The sequence below is a fragment of the Oncorhynchus tshawytscha genome, unplaced genomic scaffold (assembly GCF_018296145.1).
Source record: "Oncorhynchus tshawytscha isolate Ot180627B unplaced genomic scaffold, Otsh_v2.0 Un_contig_7283_pilon_pilon, whole genome shotgun sequence".
NCBI classification, from domain to species: Eukaryota; Metazoa; Chordata; class Actinopteri; order Salmoniformes; family Salmonidae; genus Oncorhynchus; species Oncorhynchus tshawytscha.
Window position 1 is genome coordinate 126,723 of NW_024609685.1, and position 27,428 is coordinate 154,150.

General features: G+C 46.5%; 2 protein-coding genes across 3 annotated transcripts in view; one reads left to right on the top strand and one right to left on the bottom strand.

Moving 5' to 3' along the window:
* The window catches only part of dtnbp1a (dystrobrevin binding protein 1a), a 56,385-nt gene extending 39,614 nt beyond the window's left edge, over positions 1 to 16,771 (bottom strand). The window contains exons 1-6 of the mRNA XM_042316936.1: positions 16,520 to 16,771; positions 15,852 to 15,905; positions 15,522 to 15,569; positions 15,160 to 15,220; positions 14,818 to 14,950; positions 8,467 to 8,599 (exon numbers count right to left, since the gene is read on the bottom strand). Of these exons, the coding sequence (XP_042172870.1) occupies positions 8,467 to 8,599; positions 14,818 to 14,950; positions 15,160 to 15,220; positions 15,522 to 15,569; positions 15,852 to 15,905; positions 16,520 to 16,626 (536 nt within the window). The 5' untranslated portion in view covers positions 16,627 to 16,771. The remainder of the gene's footprint in view (positions 1 to 8,466; positions 8,600 to 14,817; positions 14,951 to 15,159; positions 15,221 to 15,521; positions 15,570 to 15,851; positions 15,906 to 16,519) is intronic.
* A 139-nt stretch (positions 16,772 to 16,910) lies between these two features.
* The window catches only part of LOC112241048 (E3 ubiquitin-protein ligase MYLIP-A-like), a 29,587-nt gene continuing 19,069 nt past the window's right edge, over positions 16,911 to 27,428 (top strand). Inside the window, exons 1-2 of one of the 2 annotated variants that reach the window (XM_042316934.1) lie at positions 16,911 to 17,343; positions 17,603 to 17,793. In XM_042316934.1, coding sequence (XP_042172868.1) covers positions 17,257 to 17,343; positions 17,603 to 17,793 — 278 coding nt within the window. In that variant the 5' untranslated portion in view covers positions 16,911 to 17,256. The remainder of the gene's footprint in view (positions 17,344 to 17,602; positions 17,794 to 27,428) is intronic. The other variant, XM_042316935.1, reaches the window with a different exon arrangement.

Here is a 27,428-nt window from a genome sequence, read left to right on the forward strand (position 1 = left end):
TGGTATAGCACTGTAGGTACCCTGGCTGGCATAGTACTGTAGGTACCCTGGCATAGTACTGTAGGTACCCTGGCATAGTACTGTAGGTACCCTGGCATAGCACTGTAGGTACCCTGGCTGGCTGGCATAGTACTGTAGGTACCCTGGCATAGTACTGTAGGTACCCTGGCATAGTAATGTAGGTACCCTGGCATAGTACTGTAGGTACCCTGGCATAGTACTGTAGGTACCCTGGCATAGTACTGTAGGTACCCTGGCATAGTACTGTAGGTACCCTGGCATAGTACTGTAGGTACCCTGGTATAGTACTGTAGGTATCCTGGCTGGTATAGTACTGTAGGTACCCTGGTATAGTACTGTAGGTATCCTGGCTGGTATAGTACTGTAGGTACCCTGGCTGGCATAGTACTGTAGGTACCCTGGTATAGTACTGTAGGTGACCCTGGCATAGTACTGTAGGTACCCTGGCATAGCACTGTAGGTACCCTGGCTGGCTGGCATAGTACTGTAGGTACCCTGGCATAGTACTGTAGGTACCCTGGCTGACACAGTACTGTAGATACCCTGGTATAGTACTGTAGGTACCCTGGCATAGTACTGTAGGTACCCTGGCATAGTACTGTAGGTACCCTGGTATAGTACTGTAGGTACCCTGGCATAGTACTGTAGGTACCCTGGTATAGTACTGTAGGTATCCTGGCTGGTATAGTACTGTAGGTACCCTGGTATAATACTGTAGGTATCCTGGCTGGTATAGTACTGTAGGTACCCTGGCTGGTATAGTACTGTAGGTACCCTGGCTGGCATAGTACTGTAGGTACCCTGGTATAGTACTGTAGGTGACCCTGGCATAGTACTGTAGGTACCCTGGCATAGCACTGTAGGTACCCTGGCTGGCTGGCATAGTACTGTAGGTACCCTGGCATAGTACTGTAGGTACCCTGGCATAGTACTGTAGGTACCCTGGTATAGTATTGTAGGTACCCTGGCTGGCATAGTACTGTAGGTACCCTGGCATAGTACTGTAGGTACCCTGGCATAGTACTGTAGGTACCCTGGTATAGTACTGTAGGTACCCTGGCTGGCATAGTACTGTAGGTACCCTGGCTGGCATAGTACTGTAGGTACCCTGGCTGGCATAGTACTGTAGGTACCCTGGCTGGCATAGTACTGTAGGTACCCTGGCTGGCATAGTACTGTAGGTACCCTGGCTGGCATAGTACTGTAGATACCCTGGTATAGTACTGTAGGTACTCTGGCATAGTACTGTCGGTACCCTGGTATAGTACTGTAGGTACCCTGGTATAGTACTGTAGGTACCCTGGCTGGCATGTAGGTACCCTGGCATAGTACTGTAGGTACCCTGGTATAGTACTGTAGGTACCCTGTCTGGCTGGCATAGTACTGTAGGTACCTTGGTATAGCACTGTAGGTACCCTGGCTGGCTGGCATAGTACTGTAGATACCCTGGTATAGTACTGTAGGTATCCTGGCATAGTACTGTCGGTACCCTGGTATAGTACTGTAGGTACCCTGGTATAGTACTGTAGGTACCCTGGCTGGCATGTAGGTACCCTGGCATAGTACTGTAGGTACCCTGGCATAGTACTGTAGGTACCCTGGTATAGTACTGTAGGTATCCTGGCTGGCATAGTACTGTAGATACCCTGGCTGGCTGGCATAGTACTGTAGGTACCCTGGCATAGTACTGTAGGTACCCTGGCTGGCATAGTACTGTAGGTACCCTGGTATAGTACTGTAGGTACCCTGGTATAGTACTGTAGGTACCCTGTTTGGCAGGTATAGTACTGTAGGTACCCTGGCTAGCAGGTATAGTACTGTAGGTACCCTGGCTAGCTGGTATAGTACTGTAGGTACCCTGGCTGGCTGGTATAGTACTGTAGGTAACCTGGCTGGTATAGTACTGTAGGTACCCTGGCTGGTATAGTACTGTAGGTACCCTGGCTGGTATAGTACTGTAGGTACCCTGGCTAGCTGGTATAGTACTGTAGGTACCCTGGCTAGCTGGTATAGTACTGTAGGTACCCTGGCTAGCTGGTATAGTACTGTAGGTACCCTGGCTAGCTGGTATAGTACTGTAGGTACCCTGGCTAGCTGGTATAGTACTGTAGGTACCCTGGCTGGCAGGCATAGTACTGTAGGTACCCTGGCTGGCAGGCATAGTACTGTAGGTACCCTGGCTGGCTGGTATAATACTGTAGTTAATTTGAATTCCATTTTTTATTTTTGTGAGCTCAATACTCATATTCCACAGTTTCTCTAGAGATAAATCAGATCCAGACTGAACTGTGCGATGTGGTAGGGAGTTGTAGTTTCCAACAGCCTGGTACAGCACGAGAAGGACTATCATTTAGCCACAGAGGACCACTAGCTGTGGACTGTAGCCCAATAAAAAGGACTATCATTTAGCCACAGAGGACCACTAGCTGTGGACTGTAGCCCAATAAAAAGGACTATCATTTAGCCACAGAGGACCACTAGCTGTGGACTGTAGCCCAATAAAAAGGACTATCATTTAGCCACAGAGGACCACTAGCTGTGGACTGTAGCCCAATAAAAAGGACTATCATTTAGCCACAGAGGACCACTAGCTGTGGACTGTAGCCCAATAAAAAGGACTATCATTTAGCCACAGAGGACCACTAGCTGTGGACTGTAGCCCAATAAAAAGGACTATCATTTAGCCACAGAGGACCACTAGCTGTGGACTGTAGCCCAATAAAAAGGACTATCATTTAGCCACAGAGGACCACTAGCTGTGGACTGTAGCCCAATAAAAGGACTATCATTAAGCCACAGAGGACCACTAGCTGTGGACTGTAGCCCAATAAAAAGGACTATCATTTAGCCACAGAGGACCACTAGCTGTGGACTGTAGCCCAATAAAAAGGACTATCATTTAGCCACAGAGGACCACTAGCTGTGGACTGTAGCCCAATAAAAAGGACTATCATTTAGCCACAGAGGACCACTAGCTGTGGACTGTAGTCCAATAAAAAAGGACTATCATTTAGCCACAGAGGACCACTAGCTGTGGACTGTAGCCCAATAAAAAGGACTATCATTTAGCCACAGAGGACCACTAGCTGTGGACTGTAGCCCAATAAAAAGGACTATCATTTAGCCACAGAGGACCACTAGCTGTGGACTGTAGCCCAATAAAAGGACTATCATTTAGCCACAGAGGACCACTAGCTGTGGACTGTAGCCCAATAAAAAGGACTATCATTTAGCCACAGAGGACCACTAGCTGTGGACTGTAGCCCAATAAAAAGGACTATCATTTAGCCACAGAGGACCACTAGCTGTGGACTGTAGCCCAATAAAAAGGACTATCATTTAGCCACAGAGGACCACTAGCTGTGGACTGTAGCCCAATAAAAAGGACTATCATTTAGCCACAGAGGACCACTAGCTGTGGACTGTAGCCCAATAAAAAGGACTATCATTAAGCCACAGAGGACCACTAGCTGTGGACTGTAGCCCAATAAAAAGGACTATCATTTAGCCACAGAGGACCACTAGCTGTGGACTGTAGCCCAATAAAAGGACTATCATTTAGCCACAGAGGACCACTAGCTGTGGACTGTAGCCCAATAAAAAGGACTATCATTTAGCCACAGAGGACCACTAGCTGTGGACTGTAGCCCAATAAAAAAGGACTATCATTTAGCCACAGAGGACCACTAGCTGTGGACTGTAGCCCAATAAAAAGGACTATCATTTAGCCACAGAGGACCACTAGCTGTGGACTGTAGCCCAATAAAAAGGACTATCATTTAGCCACAGAGGACCACTAGCTGTGGACTGTAGCCCAATAAAAAGGACTATCATTTAGCCACAGAGGACCACTAGCTGTGGACTGTAGCCCAATAAAAAGGACTATCATTTAGCCACAGAGGACCACTAGCTGTGGACTGTAGCCCAATAAAAAGGACTATCATTTAGCCACAGAGGACCACTAGCTATGGACTGTAGCCCAATAAAAAAGGACTATCATTTAGCCACAGAAGACCACTAGCTGTGGACTGTAGCCCAAAAAAAAGGACTATCATTAAGCCACAGAGGACCACTAGCTGTGGACTGTAGCCCAATAAAAAGGACTATCATTTAGCCACAGAGGACCACTAGCTGTGGACTGTAGCCCAATAAAAAGGACTATCATTTAGCCACAGAGGACCACTAGCTGTGGACTGTAGCCCAATAAAAAGGACTATCATTAAGCCACAGAGGACCACTAGCTGTGGACTGTAGCCCAATAAAAAGGACAATCATTTAGCCACAGAGGACCACTAGCTGTGGACTGTAGCCCAATAAAAAGGACTATCATTTAGCCACAGAGGACCACTAGCTGTGGACTGTAGCCCAATAAAAAGGACTATCATTTAGCCACAGAGGACCACTAGCTGTGGACTGTAGCCCAATAAAAAGAAAGAGCCTACAGTCGGGAACGTGAGGCAAATCTGTCAGTGAAAACACAGGTTGGAAAGCAAATGGCTCCTGCTGAAAACACTCTGCTGTAGGCTACCAACAGACTAGATCTACTTCCAAATATTGTTATACAAGAAGAGAGAGAGAGAAGCTTTTGACACGAGTGCATCTCAATCACCAGAGAGTGAGCTGCTCATCAGTGAGTGAAACTGGGCTCCGAGTGACGCAGCGGTCTAAGGCACTGCGGCATCACTACAGTCCCTGGATCGAATCCAGGCTGTATCACATCCGGCCGTGATTGGGAGTCCCATAGGGTGGTGCACAATTGGTCCAGCGTCGTCTGGGTTTGGCCGGTGTAGACCGTCATTGTAAATAAGAATTTGTTCTTAACTGACTTGAATAACTTAAATAAAATGACTTAAATAAAAGGTAACATAAAAAAGGACTATAATTTCCTCCTCATATTGTAACCGACAACGTGTCTCCACACACCGAGGCCTGGACTAATGGATTCAAGACAAGGTGGTTTATTTATTTATTAACCCCTTTTTCTCCCCAATTTCGTGGCATCCAATTGTTTAGTAGCTACTATCTTGTCTCATCGCTACAACTCCTGTATGGGCTCGGGAGAGACGAAGGTTGAAAGTCATGCGTCCTCCGATACACAACCCAACCAAACCGCACTGCTTCTTAACACAGCGCCATCCAACCCGGAAGCCAGCCGCACCTGGCAACCTTGGTTAGCGCGCACTGCGCCTGGCCCGCCACAGGAGTCGCTGGTGCGCGATGAGACAAGGATTTCCCTACCGGCCAAACCCTCCCTAACAAGGACGACGCTAGGCCAATTGTGCGTTGCCCCACGGACCTCCAGGTCGCGGCCGGTTACGACAAAGCCTGGGCGCGAACCCAGAGTCAGAGTCTGGTGGCTGCAGTACAGCGCCCTTGACCACTGTGCCACCCGGGAGGCCAAGGTGGTTTTATTGATCTCAGATTCTCAGTGTCATAGTAGCCTGCCGTCTCCATCAGGTGTGTGGTGTGGTATTAAAACAAGATTCTGTCAGTCTCCATCAGGTGTGTGGTATTAAAACAAGATTCTGTCAGTCTCCATCAGGTGTGTGGTATTAAAACAAGATTCTGTCAGTCTCCATCAGGTGTGTGGTATTAACACAAGATTCTGTCAGTCTCCATCAGGTGTGTGGTATTAAAACAAGATTCTGTCAGTCTCCATCAGGTGTGTGGTATTAAAACATTCTGTCAGTCTCCATCAGGTGTGTGGTATTAAAACAAGATTCTGTCAGTCTCCATCAGGTGTGTGGTATTAAAACAACATGCTGTCAGTCTCCTTCAGGTGTGTGGTATTAAAACAAGATTATGTCAGTCTCCATCAGGTGTGTGGTATTAAAACAACATGCTGTCAGTCTCCATCAGGTGTGTGGTATTAAAACAAGATTCTGTCAGTCTCCATCAGGTGTGTGGTATTAAAACAAGATTCTGTCAGTCTCCATCAGGTGTGTGGTATTAAAACAAGATTCTGTCAGTCTCCATCAGGTGTGTGGTATTAAAACAACATGCTGTCAGTCTCCATCAGGTGTGTGGTATTAAAACAAGATTCTGTGAAAGTTTCCAGTCATGTAAAAAGACAACTCATGTAATGTGTTTATAAAAGGCCAACATTTTCCCAGGACCCCGGGCTACTAAAAATGTCCCCATGTGTGGAATGTCAGTAAGTGTCTCTACTCCACTGCTCTATGCCAATACGGTGATATGCATTCAATGCTTTATTATAAAGGTGAATTATTTTCTCTCTCATACATTCTGCTACCTCAGAACTCCCCAGGTCAGCCCACTCTCACGCTCACATTGACAAATGAAGCACTGGGCTCTTAAAATGATGACTCTAGTCTAGTGGACATGCCATCAAATAGACCTGGCAGTTTCTGACGGCGTAACAACAGTGGGATTGAAGAAGCAGCTTTGTGCATCTTGGTAAACCGTCCGGCAGCATCACACCGTAATGAGAACCTCAAGGCGTACAGAATAATAATCCCACATCACAGATAAGAGGACAATGCCGCTGGAGGATTGCTGCTATAAAGGCTTTTCTACCGAGGTGCAGAAAGGCTTAAGCAGCAATGACAGTACATCGCTTTCTGTACACGTTTCTATGAACTATACAATTTCCCCCACAGATATACAACGTCAATGGGTGGGGCATACAGTGGGGCAAAAAAGTATTTAGTCAGCCACCAATTGTGCAAGTTCTCCCACTTAAAAAGATGAGAGAGGCCTGTAATTTTCATCATAGGTACACTTCAACTATGACAGACAAAATGAGAGATTTTTTTATTTTTTTTTAAATCACATTGTCGGATTTTTAATGAATTTATTTGCAAATTATGGTGGAAAATAGGTATTTGGTCACCTACAAACAAGCAAGATTTCTGGCTTTCATGAATTTCGACTATACCAGCCAGAATATAGCACGAGCTTAAAGTGTGGCAACTTGGTGTGAACTTTGAACTGTTATTCACTAAAGAAGTGCTACCCCCTCCGCCCGCTAAACGTGGGCTAGGAGAGGACGGACAGAGTATCCATTCTACCACGCTCCAGTTCATAACTAGACAGTCTTCAAAGGACAACCCGGCCTACCATCTACGACCAATCTACCGAAGCAGAGCTCAGAGTAAATATTTCTTGCATTTTCCTTTCTCAAATAGGCGGTAATTTAGAATGCATAAGATACTGTATTTACGATAGCATAGCTTCTCCCTTTGTTACTCAGTCTTCCCGCTCTTTCACTCAAACCCAGACCCTTTTCTTTGTGTAACCAGCCGCTGTATCGGCTCCGTTCACCAGGTCCATCAATGTATGATTCATTCTGTGTATATGTAATTCTGTGTGATTAGTATATAGTAAATAAATAATTAAACCAAATTTTGTGTTGCTGATTCAACTTGTTAGCCAGGTTTCGTGAAGATGAGAATTTACAACTTTCAGATGAGACTAAATAAGTTGAGGATTAAATATGGACTGCTACTGACGTAAAAGATGACCAGGTCTTTAAGAGTTTACTCGGAAGATAACAGCTCTATAAAACATTCTTTCGTGGTGCCCCGACTTCCTAGTTAATTATTTACCTGATTAGCTTAATCAGGTAATATTAATTACAGAAAAATGATTTTATAGAAACGCATGTCATATCACTTAATCCGGCATAGCCAAAGACACAACAACCCCCTGGACAGGACACTAGTCTATCTCCTGTTTCTGTAGTGAGGCAGCTTGATGTACCAGTACACCCCCTGGACAGGACACTAGTCTATCTCCTGTTTCTGTAGTGAGGCAGCTTGATGTACCAGTACACCCCCTGGACAGGACACTAGTCTATCTGTCACAAATGAGCAGCTACAAGTGCAGCTTGTAGACTCAGTAAGGTTTTTTCCTATGACTATGTGATAATGATAGCCATCAGCAGACTATATGTGGAGCTTGTAGACTCAGTAAGGTTTTTTCCTGTGACTATGTGATAATTATAGCCATCAACAGATTATATGTGGAGCTTGTTCATACGGTGCATTTAGAAAGTATTCAGACTCATTGACTTTCTCCACATTTTGTTTACGATACAACCTTAGTCTAAAATGGATTTGTTTTTTATTCCCTCGTTAATCTACACACAATATCCCATAATGACAAAGCAAAAACAGATATAGATGTTTTTGGAAAATATATATATAATTTTTAAATGTCTGAAATGTCACATTTCCCACAGTATTCTGACCCTGCTGCTTGTTTTTCCTGGGCCGGTATGATACTATGTTATGATACTGAGGAATCCATCTGGACGCAGCACAGTGGTGCATCAAGTGGTGAACCTGTTTTCATATCAGACAATAACTCAGGGATATAGAGTTGGCGGCTGGTTGTCAAGTGAAGTGGAGTATTAGCCAGGACGAATGACCACAATGTTATTATGTTGTAAAATCCTGAGGTCAGAGAGAACGGAAAACCTACCTCTTTTTCTTCTTGTAGTTCTCCAGCTGCAGGACCTGGAAGTGTCTGAAGCGCTGCTGCTCACACTGACCACACAGGTTGTCCAGGTACATCAGCCGGCTCTCCAGCTCCTCAAAGTCTGCCTCCAGGTGGGCTGTATGTGGCAGAGGGGAAGGGAACATATTACATTTAGTAATTTCAGTCATCCAGAGCGACTTACAGGAGCAGTTAGGGTTAAGTGCCTTGCTCAAGAGCACATCAGCAGATTCAAACCAGCAACTTTTCAGTTACTGTCCCAACGCGTTTTACTGCTAGGCTACCTGATGGAACTATTGTCATGACAACTTCATTGTGCTGTGAAGCTGTATCTCATTGTTGTGTCTGTCCAACTGCTGCTGGGAGACTGTTGTGTCTGTCCAACTGCTGCTGGGAGACTGTTGTGTCTGTCCAACTGCTGCTGGGAGACTGTTGTGTCTGTTCAACTGCTGCTGGGAGACTGTTGTGTCTGTCCAACTGCTGCTGGGAGACTGTTGCGTCTGTCCAACTGCTGCTGGGAGACTGTTGCGTCTGTCCAACTGCTGCTGGGAGACTGTTACGTCTGTCCAACTGCTGCTGGGAGACTGTTGCGTCTGTCCAACTGCTGCTGGGAGACTGTTGCGTCTGTCCAACTGCTGCTGGGAGACTGTTGCGTCTGTCCAACTGCTGCTGGGAGACTGTTGCGTCTGTCCAACTGCTGCTGGGAGACTGTTGTGTCTGTCCAACTGCTGCTGGGAGACTGTTGTGTCTGTCCAACTGCTGCTGGGAGACTGTTGTGTCTGTCCAACTGCTGCTGGGAGACTGTTGTGTCTGTCCAACTGCTGCTGGGAGACTGTTGTGTCTGTCCAACTGCTGCTGGGAGACTGTTGTGTCTGTCCAACTGCTGCTGGGAGACTGTTGTGTCTGTCCAACTGCTGCTGGGAGACTGTTGTGTCTGTCCAACTGCTGCTGGGAGACTGTTGTGTCTGTCCAACTGCTGCTGGGAGACTGTTGTGTCTGTCCAACTGCTGCTGGGAGACTGTTGTGTCTGTCCAACTGCTGCTGGGAGACTGTTGTGTCTGTCCAACTGCTGCTGGGAGACTGTTGCGTCTGTCCAACTGCTGCTGGGTGACTGTTGCGTCTGTCCAACTGCTGCTGGGAGACTGTTGCGTCTGTCCAACTGCTGCTGGGAGACTGTTGCGTCTGTCCATCTGCTGCTGGGAGACTGTTGCGTCTGTCCAACTGCTGCTGGGTGACTGTTGCGTCTGTTCAACTGCTGCTGGGAGACTGTTGCGTCTGTCCATCTGCTGCTGGGAGACTGTTGTGTCTGTCCAACTGCTGCTGGGAGACTGTTGTGTCTGTCCAACTGCTGCTGGGAGACTGTTGCCAGACTCTGTCCAACTGCTGCTGGGAGACTGTTGTGTCTGTCCATCTGCTGCTGGGAGACTGTGTCTGTCCAACTGCTGCTGGGAGACTGTTGCCAGACTCTGTCCAACTGCTGCTGGGAGACTGTTGTGTCTGTCCAACTGCTGCTGGGAGACGGTTGTGTCTGTCCAACTGCTGCTGGGAGACTGTTGTGTCTGTCCAACTGCTGCTTGGGAGACTGTTGTCTGTCCAACTGTCCCAAACTGTCCCTGCTGCTGGGAGACTGTTGCGTCTGTCCAACTGCTGCTGGGAGACTGTGCGTCTGTCCAACTGCTGCTGGGAGACTGTTGCCTGTCCAACTGCTCTGGGAGACGTTTGTCCAACTGCTGCTGGGAGACTCTGTCCAACTGTGCTGGGAGACTTTTGCGTCTGTCCAACTGCTGCTGGGAGACTCTGTCCAACTGCTGCTGGGAGACTGTTGCGTCTGTCCAACTGCTGCTGGGAGACTGTTGCGTCTCAACTGCTGCTGGGAGACTGTTGCGTCTGTCCATCTGCTGCTGAGACTGTTGCGTCTGTCCATCTGCTGCTGGGAGACTGTTGCGTCTGTCCAACTGCTGCTGGGTCCGTCTGTTCAACTGCTGCTGGGAGACTGTTGCGTCTGTTCAACTGCTGCTGGGAGACTGTTGCGTCTGTCCATCTGCTGCTGGGAGACTGTTGCGTCTGTCCAACTGCTGCTGGGAGACTGTTGCGTCTGTCCAACTGCTGCTGGGAGACTGTTGCGTCTGTCCAACTGCTGCTGGGAGACTGTTGCGTCTGTCCAACTGCTGCTGGGAGATGCGTCTGTCCAACTGCTGCTGGGAGACTGTTGCGTCTGTCCAACTGCTGCTGGGTGACTGTTGCGTCTGTCCAACTGCTGCTGGGAGACTGTTGCGTCTGTCCAACTGCTGCTGGGAGACTGTTGCGTCTGTCCAACTGCTGCTGGGAGACTGTGTCTGTCCAACTGCTGCTGGGAGACTGTTGCCAGACTCTGTCCAACTGCTGCTGGGAGACTGTTGCGTCTGTCCAACTGCTGCTGGGAGACTGTTGCGTCTGTCCAACTGCTGCTGGGAGACTGTTGTCTGTCCAACTGCTGCTGGGAGACTGTTGCGTCTGTCCAACTGCTGCTGGGAGACTGTTGCGTCTGTCCAACTGCTGCTGGGAGACTGTTGCGTCTGTCCAACTGCTGCTGGGAGACTGCGTCTGTCCAACTGCTGCTGGGAGACTGTTGCGTCTGTCCAACTGCTGCTGGGAGACAGTCTGTCCAACTGCTGCTGGGAGACTGTTGCGTCTGTCCATCTGCTGCTGGGAGACTGTTGCGTCTGTCCATCTACTGGGAGACTATTCTGTCCAACTGCTGCTGGGGAGACTGCTGCTGTCTGTCCAACTGCTGCTGGGAGACTGTTGCGTCTGTCCATCTGCTGCTGGGAGACTGTTGCGTCTGTCCAACTGCTGCTGGGAGACTGTTGCGTCTGTCCAACTGCTGCTGGGAGACTGTTGCGTCTGTCCAACTGCTGCTGGGAGACTGTTGCGTCTGTCCAACTGCTGCTGGGAGACTGTTGCGTCTGTCCAACTGCTGCTGGGAGACTGTTGCGTCTGTCCAACTGCTGCTGGGAGACTGTTGAGTCTGTCCACTGCTGCTGGGAGACTGTTGCTCTTCCACTGCTGCTGGGAGACTGTTGCGTCTGTCCAACTGCTGCTGGAGACTGACTCTGTCCAACTGCTGCTGGGAGACTGTTGAGTCTGTCCAACTGCTGCTGGGAGACTATTCTGTCCAACTGCTGCTGGGAGACTGTCGTCTGTCCAACTGCTGCTGGGAGACTGACTATTCCACTGCTGCTGGGAGACTGTTGCGTCTGTCCAACTGCTGCTGGGAGACTGTCTGTCCAACTGCTGCTGGGGAAGCGTCTGTCCAACTGCTGCTGGGAGACTGTTCGTCTGTCCAACTGCTGCTGGGAGACTGTTGCGTCTGTCCAACTGCTGCTGGGAGACTGTTGCGTCTGTCCAACTGCTGCTGGGAGACTGGCGTCTGTCCAACTGCTGATGGGAGACTGTCCAACTGCTGCTCTGTCCAACTGCTGCTGGGAGACTGTTGCGTCTGTCCAACTGCTGCTGGGAGACTGTTGTGTCTGTCCAACTGCTGCTGGGAGACTGTCTGTGTCTGTCCAACTGCTGCTGGGAGACTGTTGTGTCTGTCCAACTGCTGCTGGGAGACTGTTGTGTCTGTCCAACTGCTGCTGGGAGACTGTTGTGTCTGTCCAACTGCTGCTGGGAGACTGTTGTGTCTGTCCAACTGCTGCTGGGAGACTGTTGTGTCTGTCCAACTGCTGCTGGGAGACTGTTGTGTCTGTCCAACTGCTGCTGGGAGACTGTTGTGTCTGTCCAACTGCTGCTGGGAGACTGTTGTGTCTGTCCAACTGCTGCTGGGAGACTGACTATGTGTCTGTCCAACTGCTGCTGGGAGACTGTTGTGTCTGTCCAACTGCTGCTGGGAGAGTCTCTGTCCACTACTGTCTATTGTCCAACTGCTGCTGGGAGACTGTTGTGTCTGTCCAACTGCTGCTGGGAGACTGTTGCCAGACTCTGTCCATCTGCTGCTGGGAGACTGTTGCCAGACTCTGTCCATCTGCTGCTGGGAGACTGTTGCCAGACTCTGTCCATCTGCTGCTGGGAGACTGTTGCCAGACTCTGTATAACATTTTCATGTGAATAATTCCAATAAAACACAAAGGAACTATTATTCACTACACTACTGAAACACAAGTGAACACTGACATCTGGTGGTCATATAGGGAAACTGTTTGTACTTGGAACACTATTTATTAATCACATTTTTATTTAACTAGGCAAGTCAGTTAAGAACAAATTATTATTTCCAATGACAGCTTACCCCGGCCAAACCCTCACCTAACCTTAGACCGCTGCGCCACTCGGGAGCCCATCCACTATCACTGTCCAAAGTCAAAGACAACTAAAAAGGAAATGTGCCATTTTTGAGGCATTATCTGGAACTCTATACAGGGCAGGAACAAATCTTACAAATGTAAATATTCTAAATAAAGTTAAATCCACTGAACTATATTCAACTTCTTTCACCTTCCTAGAACACATCTCTCAGTCTGTTCATATGGGAATTTCCCATGTGCTCGCTAGAATTCACATCACGTGCAACTCATTGGCTGAGACAGGACACACCCATTCTAGAATGATGGAATGAAAGTCCTCAGAGTTCTAAACAGTCCAACTACTATCTAACATGGATTACAGCACAACCAGCGCTGAACAGTGAGTTTAAATAAACTACAAATCTAAGGGTTGTTTGCTCTAATGTCCACATTTTGGTCTTGGCAGTTTTGGGCTCAGGCTTGGAGACATCTGGTGAATCAACAGGAAATCAATGGCATTAGGAGAACACACCCTATGGCCAGTGACAAATCACAGGCTACACTACAACAGAGACAGATTATTATCCTGATGAGATCTCCGTCACTACTGACTATTCAGGGAGGGGAGGAGTCTGTCACTACTGACTATTCAGGGGGGAGGAGTCTGCCGCTACTGACTATTCAGGGAGGGGAAGAGTCTCCCGCTACTGACTATTCAGGGAGGGGAAGAGTCTCCGTCACTACTGACTATTCAGGGAGGGGAGGAGTCACTACTGACTATTCAGGGGGGAGGAGTCTGTCACTACTGACTATTCAGGGGGGGAAGAGTCTCCGTCACTACTGACTATTCAGGGGGGAAGAGTCTCCGTCACTACTGACTATTCAGGGAGGGGAAGAGTCTCCGTCACTACTGACTATTCAGGGAGGGGAAGAGTCTCCGTCACTACTGACTATTCAGGGAGGGGAAGAGTCTCCGTCACTACTGACTATTCAGGGAGGGGAAGAGTCTCCGTCACTACTGACTATTCAGGGAGGGGAAGAGTCTCCGTCACTACTGACTATTCAGGGCAGGGGAGGAGTCTGTCACTACTGACTATTCAGGGAGGGGAAGAGTCTCCGTCACTACTGACTATTCAGGGAGGGGAAGAGTCTCCGTCACTACTGACTATTCAGGGAGGGGAAGAGTCTCCGTCACTACTGACTATTCAGGGGAGGGGAGGAGTCTCCGTCACTACTGACTATTCAGGGCAGGGCAGGGGAGGAGTCTCCATCACTACTGACTATTCAGGGCAGGGCAGGGGAGGAGGGTTCCAATTCCATGAACAATGTACAAAACTAGAAACTATTTAGAGAAGACCGATACGTACTGGTAAAGGCCGATGCATGGAATAATACAGAAAGTATCGAAGACTACTCCGTGCTGTATGGTATATGACGTGGAAGTAGGTCAAGCTACCTACAGAGGTGACTTGGGAATCTGATTCTGAAGTCAGATTGGATGTCAGATCCGTCCCCTTAGACTATAAACGTGTTGTGTTTCAAACTAGCCATGTGTAAAAAGGCTTCATCTTTTCCCGTTGTCTCTGTCGTTGCCTACCAACCCCCCCTTCACCATGTTGGCACCAGCAGCTGTTATTACCCCACTGCCAGCTGAAGCACCACAGGTAACAGGCAGGCCGTGGCAGCTGGTGCCCTACAGTACCACCGCTCTCTCAAGGTGAACCCAGCTCTGCCCGTCCTAAACACCTCTGACCTCAACCTACTTTACAACAATGGTAACAAAAGGTCCCCCCAAAATGTATTTTTAAAGAAGAGTGGCATTGACATTCAGTAATTGTGACATTCCTCTCCACTATAATATGATCCACTATTGACTGGTCCTAAAGGTTTCCTGGTGCAGTCTGATACGTAGGCTACGTCCTGAATTTCCACCCTCTTCCCCCCAAGTGTGCACTTGGTGTAAGCATTGTCTGGAGAGTTTCCACCATTGTAAAATCCATGTGAGAAAGAGTGTGCAAGTACACACTTGAGCAGAAGAGTGAAGACTCTAAACTCAGACATAGTGACTCACCGATGCGGTTGGTGCACGTCTCCAGGTCTGTGAGGAAGCCTGGGATCTGCTGTAGTTGTTCCTGTAGTTCCACCACTGCTGCTCTTCTCTTCTCCCAGTGTGCAGACAGCATCACCACCTCTCCATCCACTGTCTGAGACATACAGAGACATACAGAGAGAGAAGACAAGACGAGAGAGAGACAAGACGAGAGAGAGAAGACGAGAGAGAGAGATGAGAGTGAGAGAGAGATGAGAGAGAAGATGAGAGAGAGAGAAGGTGAGATGTTCCTATGTATTATTATTGTTGATGTGTAATTCAATGCAAGTCTAATTAATACATTGAACTACAGTTCATACAAACCTCTCCAGCTTTCGCACAATCTTTAGCTTTTCTGTGGAGAGTCACCCAGGTGTCTTCGTACCTTTGAAAGACAAGAAACTAATGAAACAAACAAGGCCTTGTGTTTTATTAGTGTTTCAATGTCTGCATCACAAATGGCACACTATTCCCTATATTGTGCACTAATTTAGACCCTGTGGGGCCTGGTCCAAAGAGACCTGTGGGGCCTGGTCCAAAGAGACCTGTGGGGCCTGGTCCAAAGAGACCTGTGGGGCCTGGTCCAAAGAGACCTGTGGGGCCTGGTCCAAAGAGACCTGTGGGGCCTGGTCCAAAGAGACCTGTGGGCCTGGTCCAAAGTTGTATTCAATGAGAGCAACACCTACCGACTGAGCAGTTCTACTCCAGCAGAAAACTGTGTCAGATGTTCATGTCTGTTGAGAGACAGGAAATGAGTCATTAAGGGAAATAGACTATGAAGAGGATATAAGAGAATGAAAGTAGATGTAAATGGATGACTTGACTGGTACTCCTGGGCCGTATTCATAAAGCACCTAAGATCAGGTCCTCTCTGTCCATATAGTCTTTATTCATTATGCTCTTAAAGGCCAACTTGATATTACATCATCACTCAGTTAAGTTAAATAAAGTAAATAAATAACCTTTTTATTTTATGACTCCAACTCTGAGCCACTATGGATACAGGCCTGCCTTACCTGTGTTTCTGCTTTACTTTGGCCTCCTTTGATTTGTCACTCAGAGTCTTCATCCTGAAGGGAAATGATAAAGATGTGAGCAGGTAAAACAACATGCATATGTGGGACAGCCGTCACAGCAATGTCAATATTCATTGGATGACAGGAAACAGACAAAGTGTCTACTAAATGGCACCCTATTCTCTATATAGTGAACTAATTTATACCAGAACCCAAAGTAGTGCACTATATAGGGAGCCATAAATATTTGATGAGACTTGTTCTGCTTCAGTCTTCCGGCATCAGGTTCCAGTCCAGAATGTCTCTCTCACTTCCATCACATGATGGTCAGCTGAATGTAATCAACTTAGCTAGCTGTAGTTAGCTACCTGTATCAATAAGCTTTGGCAGCATCTAAATTCATGGTTTTCATTTACTGCCAGCCTGGGTGTGTTTTGTGTTTAGTATTAGCTAGTTACGCAAAACTTGTTCGGTGGTTTCGTCCCACACAGTTACATCCAGCTAGATAGATAGCCTTTCAGCCATGCTGGCAAAGAGGGAGAAACTAGCGAGCTAATTAACGTAGATGGTTTTTTAAATTGCTAATACAGAAATGTCAGAACAGGCAGGGTCACAATACATAGGGCCATGAATGAGGCATTAGCTATAAAAGTAGCTTTAATACAAACCCCGTTGTGAAATCTTGCTGCACCGTCTGCAACCTTTCTCTGAAATTCTCAAACATCTTCCTGGTTTCTTCCAAGCTGCAAATACGGTTTTTTTTTCCTCTTCGCATTAACTGTATTAGCTAGCTTCTTTGTGAATATTCCTCAAGTGCCATGTCAAAGCTACGGGTCAATGTTCAGATTGTATACTTCTATAAGTAGCTAAAGTCTGATAGATGGTTGTTGTTTGGTCTTTGCTCAGCTGTTTTCCAGACGCAGTCAACATGCAGTGGGGTTGTTGAGTAGAATCAGGGTTGCGCAGCTATTCGCAGCCGACATTCTTTCACATAGAACACAGGAAGCCATTCATTAGGTACATCAAAATGTTACAATAACACATTTCTGAATATTTTGAGGGTAAAATGATTGTGAGTTTACATTAATATTTGTGTGTGTAGCATAGCTTCTAAAAGCGGGGTTTATATGAATGAACAGGTAACATGGTTAAAATGAACAATCCGGTAGGTGGCGACAAAAACCTGCGTGTTTACACTGATTGGTTGTTGAGAAGTTCGTTTGAATGAAGGGGGCGGTGTTTTACTCTCCGAGCCATATAAAATCCCACGGTTGTATTTTTGGGACACGGCCTGATCAGTCCATGGACTGTAAAGTTTGAATGTTTGTTTTTCCTGTAAAGTGTAAGTGCATCGATAGATTAAACTACTGTAGGACAACTATTACAAACATACAGAGAAATAAAAATGCTTTGCCATATCACGCGACCGGACTCGATGGTGATGGAGGTGGATGTTGATTCGAAGGCTAATGGAGAGGACTGTTTACACAAGGTACCGTTACAGTTATTATCATTCAGGTCTATTTTATTCCATGTTGTTAGTATCTGTGTGTTGGCGTTGCAAATTAATGCAGTTTTAATCATTTTGGTTTCTGTAAATATTTAGAGAATTTGAATAAAAGTTAACGTGTACGTACACTTGTAACAATGTAACAACAGCGTAGTACATGTAACGTTGTATTTAACTACTAGTCTTTATGAGGCATTGACTTCTTTAGTGAAGTGGGTTGTTCGATTGTTTTGACTCACAGGTCTGTCGGAAACTGGGAATAATAGAGGTGGATTACTTTGGGCTTCAGTTCTGTGGAAGCAAAGGGGAGAGTTTGTGGTTGAATCTCAGGAACAGGATCTCCCAACAGATGGATAACCTGTCTCCCTGCAGACTGAAGCTCAGAGTCAAGTTCTTTGTGGAACCCCATCTGACCCTGCAAGAACAGACAAGGTATGTTTATTGTAGGGGACCTATTTGCAGTAAGGCACTCTGCCTATTGTAGCTAATGGTACTGCAAACATTAGATAGTAGTGTATTTTTTTAAATGCAATAAGATTAACAAATGTAGTGACAGATAAATCAGATCAGATAAAATTGAGTTAAACCCCACCCTATCAATCATTAAAACCCTGCTATTTCAGTCAACTTGTAGTTTTTCAGCCCATTTAGGATCAATAAATAATATGACCTACTGGCTTCTCTTCCCATCAAGGGGAAGTTTGACCTCCCGTATGCAAACAGTGTCTGGTGACGCGTCTGCAGCGAGTTAGTTACTGTGCATTTCACTGTGTGTCCAGCAGGTTCTATCCCAAACCGACATGTCAATGTGCTCTATAGGTGTTGTACCAGTGTATAACGTGACTCGGGGTGCATCCCAGAGGGCACCCTATTCTCTTTATAGTGCACTATGTTCCTATGGGTGCACTAGGGTTGTGTCCCAATTTCTCTACCCTTATCCCAAAATGTGCACTTTTCACACTCCACCGTGCTGAGTGCTTATTGCTTTTTGAGGCCTGCTTAAAAAATAAATCACGGTTTCGATGATTTGGGATGAGTGCTGTAAACAACACAGAATAAAACAATGAATTAAAGTCCCATGATGGTAGTGACTGCCCATTACTGCTGATCACTTATTAACCATCATTTATTCACAGTACTTTACTTCAATAAAATATTTCAGTTGTTGTGTATATTACATTTGTTTTATTTGATGACTTTATTATTTCATTCCAAGTCATCTCATCTCTATAGAGCTCCTCCCTATGCTTTCTGACAAAATTCATATTTTAGTAGTTCTTCAAAGTAAGTAAGGCATACTTTTATGACTGCTGAATACCAACTATCAATTACTTAGATCATGTATTTTCAGGTAGAGATACCTGACGAAGCAACAGCTGCTCGCTACATCCCATCAAGACAACACATCCTTTTGAAGCAGGTGTGAAAAGAAAAAACCTGCACATACCGGACAAGTAGATGCTCAATGGATTATAGTCATTGTAGTTAATTACCACGTTTTGATGCACTAAACTATGTAGAATATCGGCCTGTTGGAAACTACAACTCCCTACCACATCGCACAGTTCAGTCTGGATCTGATTTATCTCTAGAGAAACTGTGGAATATGAGTATTGAGCTCACAAAAATAAAAAATGGAATTCAAATAAACTACAGTATTATACCAGCCAGCCAGGGTACCTACAGTACTATGCCTGCCAGACAGGGTACCTACAGTACTATACCAGCCAGGATACTTACAGTGCTATGCCAGCCAGCCAGGGTACCTACAGTACTATACCAGCCCTACAGTGCCAGGGTACCTACAGTACTATACCAGCCAGGATACTTACAGTGCTATGCCAGCCAGCCAGGGTAGGATACTACAGTACTATAGCCAGCCAGGATACTTACAGTGCTATGCCAGGGTACAGTACTACCAGCCAGTACTATATCAGCCAGGATACCTACAGTGCTATACCAGCCAGCCAGGGTACCTACAGGACTATACCTGATTTATATACCAGCCAGGTACCTACAGTACTATACCAGCCAGGGTACCTACAGTACTATACCAGCCAGGTTACCTACAGTACTAACTAGCCAGTACCTACTATACCAGCCAGGTACCTACAGTACTATACCAGCCAGCCAGGGTACCTACAGTACTATACCAGCCAGGGTACCTACAGTGCTAGCCTACCTACAGTACTATACCAGCCAGCCAGGGTACCTACAGTACTATACCTGCCAGCCAGGATACCTACAGTACTATACCAGGGTACCCAGCCAGGGTACCTACAGTACTATGCCAGCCAGGGTACCTACAGTACTATGCCAGCCAGCCAGGGTACCTACAGTACTATGCCAGCCAGGGTACCTACAGTACTATGCCAGGGTACCTACAGTACTATGCCAGGGTACCTACAGTACTATGCCAGCCAGCCAGGGTACCTACAGTACTATGCCAGGGTACCTACTACAGTAGCCAGCCAGGGTACCTACAGTACTATACCAGCCAGGGTACCTACAGTACCAGCCAGGGTACCTACAGTACTATACCACCTACAGTACCTACAGTACTATGCCAGGTACCTACCAGCCAGCCATGCCAGCCAGGTACCTACAGTACTATGCCACCAGCCAGGTACCTACAGTACTATACCAGCCAGGGTACCTACAGTACTATACCAGGGTACCTACAGTACTATAGCCAGGGTACCTACAGCCAGCCAGGTACCTACAGTACTATGCCAGGGTACCTACAGTACCAGCCAGGGTACCTACAGTACTATACCAGCCAGGGTACCTACAGTACTATGCCAGCCAGGGTACCTACAGTACTATGCCAGCCAGGTACCTACAGTACCATGCCAGGGTACCTACAGTACTATGCCAGGGTACCTACAGTACTATGCCAGGGTACCTACAGTACTATGCCAGGGTACCTACAGGGTACCTACAGTACTATGCCAGCCAGCCAGGGTACCTACAGTACTATATGCCAGCCAGGGTACCTACAGTACTATACAGTACCAGCCAGGGTACCTACAGTACTATGCCAGCCAGGGTACCTACAGGGTACCTACAGTACTATGCCAGCCAGGGTACCTACACCTAGCCACCTACAGTACTATGCCAGCCAGGGTACCTACAGTACTATGCCAGCCAGGGTACCTACAGTACTATGCCAGGGTACCTACAGTACTATGCCAGGGTACCTACAGTACTATGCCAGGGTACCTACAGTACTATGCCAGCCAGCCAGGGTACCTACAGTGCTATGCCAGGGTACCTACAGTACTATACCAGGGTACCTACACTATGCCAGCCAGGGTACCTACAGTACTATACCAGCCAGGGTACCTACAGTACTATACCAGCCAGGATACCTACAGTACTACCTACAGTACTATGCCAGGGTACCCAGTACTATGCCAGGGTACCTACAGTACTATGCCAGGGTACCTACAGTACTATGCCAGGGTACCCTACAGTACCTATACCAGCCAGGGTACCTACAGTACTATACCAGGGTACCTACAGTACTATGCCAGGGTACCTACAGTACTATGCCAGCCAGCCAGGGTACCTACAGCTATACCAGGTACCTACAGTACTATGCCAGCCAGGGTACCTACAGTACTATACCAGGGTACCTACAGTACTATGCCAGGGTACCTACATGCCAGCCAGGGTACCTACAGTACTATACCAGGGTACCTACAGTACTATACCAGGGTACCTACAGTACTATGCCAGCCAGGGTACCTACAGTACTATGCCAGCCAGGGTACCTACAGTACTATGCCAGCCAGGATACCTACAGTACTATACATACCTACAGTACTATGCCAGCCAGGATACCTACAGTACTATGCCAGCCAGGGTACCTACAGTACTATGCCAGCCAGGATGCCAGGGTACCTACAGTACTATACCAGGGTATCTACAGTACTATGCCAGCCAGGGTACCTACAGTACTATATGCCAGCCAGGGTACCTACAGTACCAGGGTACCTACAGTACTATGCCAGGGTACCTACAGTACTATGCCAGCCAGGGTACCTACAGTACTATACCAGGGTACCTACAGTACTATGCCAGGGTACCTACAGTACTATGCCAGGGTATCTACAGTACTATGCCAGCCACCCAGGGTAATACTAGAGCCTAGTGTATTTTCTTCAATGACAAAATTATTTCTCCCCAGAAAGTAGCCTACTACTAGGGCATAGCTTCAAATGACATGTCAATGTCAACCCAACATGTCAAGCCAGTTTGGTTTGCCCTGGGTAACCCTGACACCGTGTATCGACTGACAAGACAGAGGGCACTGTGTGCCATGAAGGGGAGTGGCCTGACTACCATCCACATCGCTCTGGCCAAACACCACGCCCACTCTAGTTTCTTCTAATGTGTGGAGCGATCGATAGAGCAGCAGAGTTACATTCAGGATGAGTCCTCAGGCTAGTTCAGGAGCCTACTGTATGTGACCGTTATTCAGGATGAGTCCTCAGGCTAGTTCAGGAACCTACTGTATGTGTCCGTTATTCAGGATGAGTCCTCAGGCTAGTTCAGGAACCTACTGTATGTGACCGTTATTCAGGATGAGTCCTCAGGCTAGTTCAGGAACCTACTGTATGTGACCGTTATTCAGGATGAGTCCTCAGGCTAGTTCAGGAACCTACTGTATGTGACCGTTATTCAGGATGAGTCCTCAGGCTCAGGAGTCCTCAGGCTAGTTCAGGAACCTACTGTATGTGACCGTTATTCAGGATGAGTCCTCAGGCTAGTTCAGGAACCTACTGTATGTGACCGTTATTCAGGATGTGTCCTCAGGCTAGTTCAGGAACCTACTGTATGTGACTGTTATTCAGGATGTGTCCTCAGGCTAGTTCAGGAACCTACTGTATGTGACCGTTATTCAGGATGAGTCCTCAGGCTAGTTCAGGAACCTACTGTATGTGACCGTTATTCAGGATGAGTCCTCAGGCTAGTTCAGGAGCCTACTGTATGTGACCGTTATTCAGGATGAGTCCTCAGGCTAGTTCAGGAGCCTACTGTATGTGACTGTTATTCAGGATGAGTCCTCAGGCTAGTTCAGGAACCTACTGTATGTGTCCGTTATTCAGGATGAGTCCTCAGGCTAGTTCAGGAGCCTACTGTATGTGTCCGTTATTCAGGATGAGTCCTGAGAACCCTCAGGCAGGATGAGTTCAGGCAGTTCAGAACCTACTGTATGTGACTGTTATTCAGGATGAGTCCTCAGGCTAGTTCAGGAACCTACTGTATGTGTGATTCAGGATGAGTCAGGCTAGTTCAGGATGTATGTCTGTTATTCAGGTCCTAGTTCAGGAACCTACTGTATGTGACCGTTATTCAGGATGAGTCCTCAGGCTAGTTCAGGAACCTACTGTATGTGTTATTCAGGATGAGTCCTCAGGCTAGTTCAGGAACCTACTGTATGTGTCCGTTATTCAGGATGAGTCCTCAGGCTAGTTCAGGAGCCTACTGTATGTGACCGTTATTCAGGATGAGTCCTCAGGCTAGTTCAGGAACCTACTGTATGTGACCGTTATTCAGGATGAGTCCTCAGGCTAGTTCAGGAACCTACTGTATGTGTCCGTTATTCAGGATGAGTCCTCAGGCTAGTTCAGGAACCTACTGAGTTGACTCTTCACATGGATGATTTCACTGAACAACAAAGTAAAGGGAATATTAAATTATCCATCGCATCTCCAAAACCGTTTTCAACATGCATCTGTAAAATGATAGTCTAGAAAATAATCTTTGGTTGTCTTCCTCTCAGGCTTTCATGTCTTCTCCCTGGACCTCCTCAATGTCCACCTCTTGAACATCAGACTCTGAGGCCTCAGCTTCACTGTCACTTTCCAACCCTGTTGAGGATGGCTAGTTGTCAGGCTCAAAAAGCCTCAAATTTGCCCTGATGCCCACCAATTTTTCAACCCTTGTATTGGTCAGCCCGTTGCGTGCTTTGGTGTGTGTGTGTGTTCCCAAACAAGGACCAGTTGCGCTCTGAGGCGGCTGATGTTGGTGGGATTTGGAGAATGATGGAGGCAACAGGGGAAAGGGTCTCAGATCCACAAAGTCCCATCGCATCAGCCACCTGGTGGAAATGTTGGCACGATTGCCATATTGCATCTCCATCTACCAAGAACCTTGCTTTCATCCAGGCCAAGGTGGCAAGACACGGTAGTGATGACACCATAGGCCTTGTTGATCTCTGCACCAGACAGGATGCTCTTGCCAGCAGACTTGGGGTCCAACATGAATACTGCAGCGTGTATGGGCTTCAGGCAGAAGTCTTCATGCTTTTTGGTGTATTTCAGAACTGCAGTTTCCTCTGCTTGGAGAAACAGTGAAGTGGGCAGGGCAGTATGGATTTCTTCTCTTACATCTGCAAGCAGAGTCTGAACATCAGACAGGATGACATTGTCTCCCTCAATCAGTGCAATGGCTACTGCTACAGGTTTCAGGCTGCTTACCACTCTCTCCCAAAATACACCATCCAGGAGGATGCTCTTGATGGGGCTCTCCATATCGGCAGACTGTGATATGGCCATTTCTTGGAGAGACTCCTTCCCCTCCAGGAGACTGTCAAACATGATGACAACACCACCCCAACGGGTGTTGCTGGGCAGCTTCAATGTGGTGCTCTTATTCTTCTCACTTTGCTTGGTGAAGTAGATTGCTGCTATAACTTGATGACCCTTCACATACCTAACCATTTCCTTGGCTCTCTTGTAGAGTGTATCCATTGTTTTCAGTGCCATGATGTCCTTGAGGAGCAAATTCAATGCATGAGCAGAGCAGCCAGTGGTTGTGATGTGAGGGTAGGACTCCTCCACTTTAGACCAAGATGTTTGCAGCATTGTCTGTCACCAGTGCAAATACCTTCTGTGGTCCAAGGTCATTGATGACAGCCTTCAGCTCATCTGCGATGTAGAGACCGGTGTGTCTGTCCCTTGTGTCTGTGCTCTTGTCGAATACTGGTTGAGGGGTGGAGATGATGTAGTAGACAGCTTTCTCTATGATTTGCTTGACCTTCACTTGAACTCTGTTGAACTCTGCATCCAGCAAATGAGTACATAAAGCATGTCTGGTTGGAGGGGTGTATGCTGGGAGAAGTACATTCAGAAATCTCTTCCAACACACATTGCCTGTGAGCATCAGAGGTGGACCAGTTTGCATACACAGCTTGAGCAAGACATTCATCAGCATTTCTCTGACTACATTCCTCCATTGAGTTAAACAACGTCTAATTCCAGGAGAACCATGAGCTGTTGATAAGGTGTCTGATTCCAGGAGAATCATGAGCTGTTGATAAGGTGTCTGATTCCAGGAGAATCATGAGCTGTTGATAAGGTGTCTGATTCCAGGAGAACCATGAGCTGTTGATAAGGTGTCTGATTCCAGGAGAACCATGAGCTGTTGATAAGGTGTCTGATTCCAGGAGAATCATGAGCTGTTGATAAGGTGTCTGATTCCAGGAGAACCATGAGCTGTTGATAAGGTGTCTGATTCCAGGAGAACCATGAGCTGTTGATAAGGTGTCTGATTCCAGGAGAACCATGAGCTGTTGATAAGGTGTCTGATTCCAGGAGAATCATGAGCTGTTGATAAGGTGTCTGATTCCAGGAGAATCATGAGCTGTTGATAAGGTGTCTGATTCCAGGAGAACCATGAGCTGTTGATAAGGTGTCTGATTCCAGGAGAATCATGAGCTGTTGATAAGGTGTCTGATTCATAATGTTCTGCTCCAATAGAAGTAGAGGGACGTTTGTCAGTTGCTCGTTGTGAGCGCTGAGGGAACTTTATGCACTTGGTCAGATGATCCTGCATCATTGTTGCATTCTTCACATATTATTTGACACAGTATTTGGAAATGTACACAGCTTTTCCTTCTACATTAGCTGCAGTGAAATGTCTCCACACATCAGATAATGCCCGTGGCATTTTCCTGTAAAGATGAGAAAAAAATGAGTATTAAAAAACAACAAATACAATTCCATGTACAGATAAATAGTGACACCGTTAGATTAAACAACTCCTTTGTAAGATAAATGTTTTAACATGAAATGGGTGAATTAACAATCCTCGGTTAGCAGGCTCAAGCAAGCTAAAACCCACATGGTAGCAAAAACTAACTAGCAGAAATTGTTAACAAGTTAGAAATTATTTAAACACACTTTGCTGTAGGCTACTATTTACTAGTTAACAAAAAAATCATGTATGTCATATAAAATATATTCACCCCACCCAGTATTGTAATCAAAACTTACCAGGAAGCATGTAGTCCTTGGCTTAGACAGTGTAGTAGTGTGAGCTCATTAGCATCTCATTAGTGTGCAATATCTTGAGAATCAGCTGTACATGTGATGGAAGAATGCACTGTGCATGCAGAGGGTTGCAATTCCATTGAATTGGGGATAGTTTAACCATAATATGCCACAAGACCTAGAATTGCCTTTTGTGTATCCCACAAAAAAAAGGTTCACTGTTATAAGCTACCTTTTTTTTAATGAATTTAAGCGAAATGACTTAACTTCCCATTGAAAAATTCCAGAAATTTACCTGAAGGTTTCCGACCCTTTGCAACTCTAGTCCTCAGACTAGTTCAGGAGCCTACTGTATGTGACTCTTATTTGATCTATCTGGTCTCTCCTCATCACTACATTAGCTATATTGATTATATCGGGAGGTATCTTATTCTACCCCTTTACTTAGATTTGTGTGTATTAGGTAGTTATTGTGGAATTGTTAGATTACTTGTTAGTTAGTGCAGTAATGTCAACTAGAAGCACAAGCATTTTGCTTAATTCGCAATAACATCTGCTAACCATGTGTATGTGACCAATAACATCTGCTAACCATGTGTATGTGACCAATAACATCTGCTAACCATGTGTATGTGACCAATAACATCTGCTAACCATGTGTATGTGACCAATTACAAAGACTTTCATATGGAATGTTGTCCTCCAGTGACCAACCAACCCATTCTCATTGAAGGGATCGGGATCATGTCACTATGAGGTGTGTGTTTGTACAGTATTCACTCTAGAAACGAGGTCAGGGGTCAGGCAGCAGAATCATGGGCAGGGGTTTGTCACCAGGCTACAGACAGTGAGCCAATTGTTGCTTTAAAGTCAACTCCTGAAAGGAGTGCCACTACAGCCTTTTAAAATGACAGGAAATTCACAACAACATCAATTTAGAGTTGAGACACAAGCTGCATGCGGACCACAATCCTTTGGGAATATTTTTCTGCTCCAACAGTTTTAAAATGTCCCTTTATAGCTTGGCCCTGAGCCAAGTGCCATCAGACTGTTACTTTAACACACTGGGCTGTTGCTACAGGAGGATACTGCAGTCAGTCAGAGGGTTACTTTAACACACTGGGCTGTTGCTACAGGAGGATACTGCAGTCAGTCAGAGGGTTACTTTAACACACTGGGCTGTTGCTACAGGAGGATACTGCAGTCAGTCAGAGGGTTACTTTAACACACTGGGCTGTAGCTACAGGAGGATACTGCAGTCAGTCAGAGGGTTACTTTAACATAGTGGGCTGTTTCTACAGGAGGATACTTGGACAGAATGACAGTGTTGAATTAAATCTTAAATTCCACACTGACAGCCCATATGTAGGCTAACTATACTGAACAATTATAAATGCAGCATGAAATAGAAGATCCTATAAATGTTCCATATCGGAGAAAAAAAAAGTATTTATTTCAAATTTTGTGCAAAAAATTGTTTTACATCCCTCTCAGTGAGCATTTCTCCTTTGCCAAGATAATCCATCCACCTGACAGGTGTGGCATATCAAGAAGATGATTAAATGGCATGATCATTACATAAGTGCACCATGTGCTGGGGACAATAAAAGGCCACTCTAAAATGTGCAGTTTTGTTAGACAACACAATGCCATATCTCAAGATGATGGAGCGCGCAATTGGCACGCTGACTGCAGGAATGTCCACCAGAGCTGTTGCCAGAGAATTGAATGTTAATTTCCCTACCACAAGCCTTCACCAACGTTGTTTTCGAGAATTTGGCAGTA